This window comes from Monopterus albus, unplaced genomic scaffold (genome assembly GCF_001952655.1).
Source record: "Monopterus albus unplaced genomic scaffold, M_albus_1.0 scaffold51.1, whole genome shotgun sequence".
Lineage (NCBI taxonomy): Eukaryota > Metazoa > Chordata > Actinopteri > Synbranchiformes > Synbranchidae > Monopterus > Monopterus albus.
Window position 1 is genome coordinate 880,166 of NW_018127931.1, and position 8,966 is coordinate 889,131.

The window sequence follows — 8,966 nt, forward strand, 5'->3', positions numbered from 1 at the left end:
GTTCCTGGTAAAGAGGTCTGCCTCAAGGCACTTGAAGCAGAACCAGCACTGGGCAGTCGCAACTGGAAAGATTTAAAGAATAATGTCCACAACTCTGTCTCAAAAAAGGAAATTGTTGTAGTTCATTTTTAATTTATGTTGTGCAAATAAAGCCAATTGTGACTAATTTCGTGTGCCAAATTGTTTATCAAGCCTCTATCAATGGAGTGGGTGAATTAAAATAGGTAAATCAAGATTAGAAGACTCTGACAAACATTGCTTTCAGTGTTACTGGTGTTAAGCAAACTTAGCAAGTGACATGTAAGATTGAAAAAACCTAAAGTTTAGATGTCTGCAAAACTACCCAGTTCTAAATGCAGAGATGCATACCATTTTTATAATACATTTTTTAATAGATGTAAATACAATCAAATTTAACCCTTGTGCTGTGTCCAGGTCAAATTGACCCTTTTTTTTTTTTTTAGATTTTTACTACAAGAAAACTGACAAAAGAAAAAAAAGCTGTTGACCTGAACCTATGTGGACTATACATTATATTTACATATAAACAGTCTGAACCAAAGCCCCAGGGACTCTATGCTTCATTATCACCAGGGAGGACCGTGGGAGTGGAGCTCCGTAGTGGGGGAAAGGAACCGGCTAGCTCCCCTGGTGAACCAGAGCTCCAGGCACCCGGGGCACTGAAGTTCACAATGATCTCTTTAGTCTTCTCCACACTGAGGAAGAGGTTTTTGACTTGTACCACTGGGCCAGTTGGCACACCTCACTCCTGTAGTTGGCCTCATCATTGTTGGTAATGAGGCCAACTACAGTCGTATCATCTGCAAACTTGACAATGTGGTTGGTGCTGTATGTTGGCTCACAGTCGTGAGTCAGCAGTGTGAAGAGCAATGGGCTGAGCACCAACTCCTGTGGATCCCCTGTGCTCAGCGTGATTGCACATAAGAATCTAGGTGGGTGAGGGCTGGATGGAGAACAGCAGTAATGGCATCCTCTGTGGACCTGTTTGACCTGTATGCAAACTGAAATGGCTCGTGAGAGGGAGGAAGTATGGACCTGACGTTCTGCACGACCAGCCGCTCAAAGCACTTCATAATAATTGAAGTCAGTGCTACATGCCGATAGTCATTGTAACTGGTTGGGTGGGGCTTCTTTGGAACTGGAATTATTGTGGTGGCCTTGAAACACGTGAGAACAACTGCTTGTCTCAGAAAGATGTTCATGAGGACATCCTTGACTTCCTCGGCACAGTCCTTTAAAACATGACCAGGTATGTTATCTGGTCCAGCTGCCTTGGGTGGGTCAATCCTGGAGAGGGTCTTCTTCATGCTGGCTACGGACAGACACACATCGATTTGATCATGATGGAGCAAGCAGCTTTAGCTTTACAGGCATCTTACGGTGATGATGAACTAGAGGAACTATGGACACTTATTAAAGATGACTTAAACACACACTTGGACTAAGACACACTTGGACTAAACGGGTTGCCAGATTGATATGGATGTTGAGCCAATGGAAAAAATAAAATATGAAGACAGAATGGATAAATAATTGGGTAGTCAACCTCTGACTAGTGTGTGTGTGCATATCTGTTTTGTTGTGTCTGTGTTAGATTTTATTTTGTGTGTGTAATAAAATGGAAAACAAAAACAATGGAATTGCTTTCTCTGTCAAAATACTGGAACAGTGGCTGGTTTTATCTGCTTTGGCTATCAACAATGAAAGACACTGCTGATATAACCTGTCTTTTACTGTGTAAACAACAGTTTCTATGATGTATTAGACAATTCTGCTGATGCTCTTCAGGTGTTCGGTTTCTGCAAATGGGGCTGTGGGTCTTGTCCAGGCTGCATTCATCAGCCCCTCCCAGGCTCAGTCCTCTTTTATCATTAAGGCTGTAATCCCAGAGTGTGTCTCCTAAATATCTAAGATCTGATATTACGCAAACAGTGACACGTCTGTGGATGTTTGCTCCTGTGCTGCTCTATATTCCATTTCTTTCCTTTTATCTGGGTTGCCTAAAATATCTTACTTGCTTTCCTGCTCCTGCTGTCCATCTCATCTGTGTGTGTCTCTCACACACACTCTGACCGTCCTTTCAGACCATTTACAGTACTACTTATATAGACTCTTGCAGTGATGAATGTAAAAGTCTCATGGAAGGCAACCGCACACTAAAGTTGAACAAACAAGTTTTGCCCACAGAATGCAAAGTGTATGTAAAGCTTATACTTGCACACTCACATTAATGCCTGCCAGCAGAGAGCAACAATAGCAGCTATTGACAATGATACTTCTCTGAGATTCTCAGGTGTCTAAGTTATTATTTTTCAGGCCACTTCTGATTTTTCTGGGTTAATTTAGGCTGTGACATTGGAAAGACAAATTTAATATCTATAAAAGATTTTCCATCCATCCACTGTCTATATTGCTTATCCTAACAAGGGTTGTGGGGGTCTGGAGCCAATCCTAGCTGATGTTGGACAAGAGGTGGGGTACACCCTGGACGGGTTGCCAGTTATAAAAGATTTTCCAGCAGGAAATTTCCAGTGTTTTTTCCCAGATCCCAGATGTCCAATTTTATTAGTGAGCATATCGGTGTCATCTCATATTTTTTCATCTACATTTTGCTGTATATAATGTCCAATATATTAATGTAAAAGCTTCAAATAATTTTGATATTTTAATGCTTCCATTATATCCAAATGTTTCCTTGGTCTGTCTTCAATATTTCCACTTGAGGCAGAGGTGCACCATGGGAGGAAATTATATAATAACAGTGTGTTTATTTTAATGAAAGCAAACAGTGATTCCTAATGAAACCAAGGGTGGGACTGTTTACCAAGAGCTTTCCAACTCTCACTCTCTCGTGAACAGTGAGGGCACTGTAATATGTACTGGCACTGCTTGGTCCTTCATACACATAGAAACACACACAGGCACATGTCACAGTAGCAGCACTCATGTGCTTGCTGCTCAGTGAAAAAATATTATCTTCTTAAGCTCAGTTCCATTATTACCATCAAACTTATCTTTTCATCTAATGCCATTATCACTTTGGTTTAGGACCAGACAGCTGCATATTTGGCCCTGTCTTGGCTCCCATGTGCACAATACAAGCACCAGGTGCTTATAAGGAAGTGCATTCAAATTAAAACTGCTCCAGATGTTCTCATTTACATCATTAATGTAGATAAATGCACAACTAAATTGAGAAATTGTGGTTTGATGCAATATTTTGCACTGGTTTAGTAACTCTCCACCTAAATGCCATCTCATTTTAAAGTGCCAGACAGATCAACATTAGGGGTTTAATGCTATCTGCTGCTAAAAATACTGTAAAATATCTTCGCTGATTACTTGTAAGGTGAAAACTCTCCTTTTGATGGAGAGTAAAAAATGTTGTTCTATCTTTCTGTCTACCAGGATTCGTCCTCAACTGGCCAAAGAGAAGATGGAGGGCTGTCATATCTGCACATATGTGATGCCTGGGGAGCCCCAGGTGGTCCTGGGTAAGGACAAGACCTTTAGCTATGACTATGTCTTTGACATAGACACCCAGCAGGAAACCGTCTACACCTACTGCACTGAGAGACTCATCGAAGGCTGTTTTGAGGGCTACAATGCAACTGTATTTGCTTATGGACAGGTTGGTCAGCAGATACATAGGGATCTGTGGTTTGTCAGTTTTTCTTCCCTCTCATGTTAGCAGATCAGGACAGTGGCATAGCACAGACACACAAACATATTCACACACATTCACTGATGTTTCCACTTTGCATCGCTCAAGGGAAAGGATTTGCTTCCAAGATTTATGGCAGCAAGTGATAAAAAGCTGATTTCATTTCATATCATCAGACATGCAATAAGGAAGTAAATAGGCCTCATAACCACACCAGCTCAGTCAATACACTATCAGCTGACATGTCTCAACCTGCTCTCATCACCACTGCTTTATATTGGCTTTGATAGATGAGCCTGAGGGGGAGATGTAGAAAAAGGAGTTTATTATCAACAAAATGGGAACAGATTGCTCTGCCTCATACCAGAGCAGGGAATCAAACCCAGTCACAACATATTTGAGGCATTAAATAAATGCAACACTTGCCTCTCAACAGCAATTAAACTTTCCCTCTTTTTAGTCTTCCCGTCCTCTCCTCTTCTTTCTGTTCATTATTCTCTCCTCACATTGTTCCTGCAGCCCTTGTACTCCTGTCAAAGAGCCTGCTCAGTGGACACTCACTCACACATATGCACAAAGAAGCTAGTGCACAAACATAGTAATTGCATAGGTGTAGTCATATCGAATCAAACAGACAAACACACACATTTGCTTGTACATGCATTCTCTCATCTGTCACCACACACAGATGCACACAGTCCTGGCAGGATCTTTTTTTTAGGTGATTCAACAGAGAGAGGGGGATGACGTGTGAATTTGAGCTCAATGTTGCTTTCGACTTTCTGTCACCATGGAGACCACCCTGTTACCTCTGACTGTCCTGTGAGAAAAACTCCTCACAGATGCATCTCAGACTTCAGCAGTCAGTTGAATGTGACTGAATGATACAGCTTGGCTTCTCTGTGTCCAGACAGGTTCGGGGAAGACTTACACCATGGGAACCGGCTTTGATGTCAACATCAGAGATGATGAGCTGGGTATCGTTCCCCGGGCTGTCAACCACCTGTTTAGAGGCATCGAGGAGCGCAGACAGGCTGCCACTGAACAGGGCAGGCCTGTTCCTGAGTTCAAGATCAACGCACAGTTCCTGGAGGTGCAGAAACAAACCAGAGATGATCAAATATTCATATAAATGCAGATTTATCAGCACTTAAGTATTTTACCCTATTGAAACATCCAATCCACTTAAGGTCCATTACTTAGATATAGCCAGAATGTGCAGACAACAAGAGGTCAAAGGTTAGGAGAGGCTCTAGGGGTTTCACTCTATGTCCACATGACACAACTATCATTAGTCTGTGTCTGTTGTCAGCTCCTGACCTTATTTTTAACAGCCAACAAGTGGCTGCCAACAGATGAGAAGGAAATAGCTGAGAGAAAAAAAAGACAAGGCAAGTGATGATGCATCAGTAATTGAATATTCATGTAGTAATCTGTGTGCATGATCTTTTTTCTCTCTCCTGGTTTTGCACTCATTTAACATACCCTGCAGCTGTACAACGAGGAAGTGCTGGACTTGTTTGACTCGACGCGTGACATTGAGCACAGAAAACAGAAGTCCAACATCAAGATCCACGAGGATGCCAATGGAGGCATCTACACTGTGGGGGTCACCACCCGGACGGTCACTACTGCAGCGGAGGTCAGCCTCACCTGTGAATACATCTAAAAAAAGCGGCGCTCCTTTGCACCTAACTTGTATTTGTGCAGCATTTTACTTGATTTACATGATGGCACTATTGTAATCATTAATACCTCACTGACTATGATAATGACCATACTGCTTTTATTGTTATGACTGCTTTTATTGTTATGAATACTATCTGCCACTGCTGTAAAATTCCCCTTATATCCAATCTACATTTTATTATTTTATTTTGCAAATCATTGTTTTATTTTGATAAAACAATCATAATCCAATCCTAATTAACAGATTGTCAAATGCTGGACATTTGTACTTCCAAGGCATTCATTCATTCATCTTCTATGCCGCTCAGTCCCAAACGGGGTCGCGGGGGGTGGGAAAACATGCAAACTCCGCACAGAAAGGTTGCGAACCCGCAACCTTCTCACTGTGAGGCAGCAGCGCTACTGCTACTGCTGCCCACTTCCAAGGCATTGCTATAATATTAAAGAATCACTTCACCCAAATGAGGAAAAATATACCTTTTCACTAACTAATGATTTCTGCCCACACAGATACAATAGTTATGGTTGTATTTGCACATTTTGAAACATCTACAGCAAAGCTTTTGCTCCCCAGTGCTGTGGAATGATGTAAACTTCATTTGTATATATTACATTGAAAAATTACATTTATAAATTTCAGCATGTTACTGTAACCAACCCATTACATATTGTTGGCAAAGTCTCCAAAACAAACACCCTTGTCACATTTATTGCTATATGAAAGACTATCTATCTATTTATCGCTTTTTGTATTAATTGTTAAGGATGTCCTGTGTGAGTAAGAACTGGAGCCAAAAATTATCTGAGGTTTGATAATACAGACAATTTTGCTGTCATCCCTACACCTCTGGATTAACAGATGATGCAGTGTCTAAAGCTGGGCGCACTGTCTCGTACCACTGCCAGCACCCAGATGAATGTCCAGAGTTCGCGCTCACATGCCATCTTCACCATCCACCTGTGCCAAGTTCGAGCCTGCTCTCCTGATGATAACAATGTATGTACTCAAACGCACAGTACAGGTCTCTTTTACCACCGAACAGGTTACAGATGTTTTGGTAGACTGAGATGATCATCAACTGAAATTTCAGCACTGACATTATATAGTTATAATTGAAACAGACTGAAAAGCAACTAGTTCTTGTTGATTTTCTACTTTGTTCTTTTGCTTCCAGGACAATGTAACAGACAACCGTCTAGCTAAGGACTCAGAGATTAATGAGTTTGAGACACTAACAGCCAAGTTTCACTTTGTGGACCTAGCTGGTTCTGAGAGATTGAAGAGAACCGGAGCTACAGGAGACAGAGCTAAAGAGGGCATCTCTATCAATTGTGGGCTGGTGAGGAAGTTGATACCATGACTGATCCTGCATTTTATATCACAGTGCAATCCAGTCATAATCTTAGTCATGTATTGTTTTTATGCATTTGATCCATAGTAATGTGTCCTTGTGCTGTTCCACTGAAAACTCAGAAAACTGAGTTTTCACACAAGGAGTCTATCATCCTTCAGATTCACGTTTTCACGCAAGGAGTCTATCATCCTTCAGATTCACATATTGTACTGTATCAACCCTCCAGGAGATTTTGTGGAGCAAGAGAGACCCCAGATGGCCAGAACTTGAATTACATACTTCATTTCAAAACTGTATAGAGCAAGTGTTATTTATTCTCCATTTCCACCAGTCCTGGCATTTTTACAGCAAATTTGCCATCACAATCCTACCATTCTGAAAATCTTTTCTATCTGTTTCTCTTTAATGTATTTCTTTCCTCTGTTGCTACAGCTTGCTCTGGGAAATGTCATCAGTGCTCTGGGAGACAGGAGTAAGCGCTCCACTCATGTGCCTTACAGAGACTCCAAACTGACCCGGCTGTTACAAGACTCACTGGGTGGCAACAGGTTTGTGGGGCTGAATCCTGTAAAAACTATCTGCAAATATAGTTTGGATCTGTATCTTTCATGAGTCATTAGCATCTATGCTACATGAAAGTACCAGCCATTAGAGAGCATGTTTGCTTTGAATATCAAATATACCTCACTAGTCTGAATTTAAAATATAAATTCACATAATTATATATGCTAGGATAAAGCACAACAAATGAAGACCATTCAGAAGCCGGTAAAATCTGTTCTTATTTATTCACCGCAGTCAGACAGTGATGATTGCCTGCATCAGCCCGTCGGACCGGGACTTCATGGAGACTTTGAACACCCTGAAGTACGCCAACCGGGCCCGAAACATTAAGAACAAAGTGGTGGTGAACCAGGACAGAGCCAGCCAGCAGATCAGTGCACTGAGGACCGAGATTGCACGACTGCAAATGGAGCTGATGGAATACAAGACGGTAAGAAGACAGATGGAAAAGAGAAGATGAAATTCATATAGGTGATATGAGTGGAGAAACATTATTACTCCATGATAATTGCCCTGTGTGATACCTTAGGGGAAGCGTATGGTGGGTGAAGATGGGATGGAGGGCATCAACGACTTGGTCCATGAGAACTCAATGCTGCAGACAGAGAACAACAATCTGAGAGTGAGGCTGAAGGCCATGCAGGAGACCATTGACGCCCAGAGAACCAGACTCGCACAGATCCTCAGTGACCAGGCCAACCAAGTTCTAGCTAAAGCAGGTAGGAATTATGTGACAGGACTATGTTATAGAAAATACCCGTAACTCTTTGTACTATGGTAGAGAGCAGGGGTGGCCAATTCCAGTCCACGAGGGCTGCTGTCCAGCTTGTTTTCCAACTATCCCTGCCTGACCTGCTGCTGATTACCTGGCTCAGGTGTGTTCAGCCAGTCAGAAGCTGGAAGATACCATCTTAGATGAAAGTGGAGTGAAGAAAGATAAAGTGAATTGGTATCTTCCAGCTGAAGTTGGAAAGTTCCAGTTGGCAGTTGGAAAACAAGCAGGACAGCGGCCCTCGAGGACTGGAATTGGCCACCCCTGGTAGAGAGGATCTGTATTAGCAAGGTTTAAAAAAGAAAACCCACAGAGGATAAGCTTTGCTAGCTTGTTCTATGTTCTTTTAGACTTGCAATGTAACATTTTAGACAAACTTATGAGGCAACTGCTTTTGTTGTCAAAAGTCACAGCACATACACAAAAGCATATGCATATTAGGCTAGTGGTTAAGGGGCAGCGCTTTCGCCGTGGCGTCCCAGGTTCAAATCCAGGTTGCATCAGGAAGGGCATCTGGTGTAAAAACACGTACCAAATGTCAACATGCGAGCCGTCAGTGTGACGATCCGCTGTGGCGACCCTAAACAGGAAAAGCCAAAAGTGACTTTCTTTCAGTATAATAGAAGAAGCACTGTTACTTCCTAATTTCTTAAATTGGCACAGGCAAAACATATTTTGTTTCTCTTACTATATGTTAAGATAACCAAATACTCTTTTAGACATTAGAATATAATGGTCACCACATGTCTTATTATTTTAATGATAATGTTAAATTTTTCATATACAGTTTTAAGTACAAAAAATCAGATATCTATTTGTTTTATTGTTTACCAAGTCTAGTGTCATACTAGCAGCTCTGGCTCAGAGGTACTTTGAGCTATAGCTTGCTTACAGTGGTAAT

At 41.6% G+C, this 8,966-nt stretch overlaps 1 protein-coding gene across 5 annotated transcripts in view; it reads left to right on the forward strand.

Moving 5' to 3' along the window:
- The window catches only part of LOC109960920 (kinesin-like protein KIF21A), a 36,341-nt gene that overhangs the window by 8,350 nt on the left and 19,025 nt on the right, over positions 1-8,966 (forward strand). For all 5 annotated transcript variants that reach the window (XM_020601391.1, XM_020601392.1, XM_020601394.1 and 2 more), the window contains exons 2-9: positions 3,430-3,652; positions 4,596-4,778; positions 5,178-5,327; positions 6,234-6,371; positions 6,550-6,714; positions 7,162-7,277; positions 7,528-7,723; positions 7,823-8,012. In XM_020601391.1, coding sequence (XP_020457047.1) covers positions 3,430-3,652; positions 4,596-4,778; positions 5,178-5,327; positions 6,234-6,371; positions 6,550-6,714; positions 7,162-7,277; positions 7,528-7,723; positions 7,823-8,012 — 1,361 coding nt within the window. The remainder of the gene's footprint in view (positions 1-3,429; positions 3,653-4,595; positions 4,779-5,177; positions 5,328-6,233; positions 6,372-6,549; positions 6,715-7,161; positions 7,278-7,527; positions 7,724-7,822; positions 8,013-8,966) is intronic.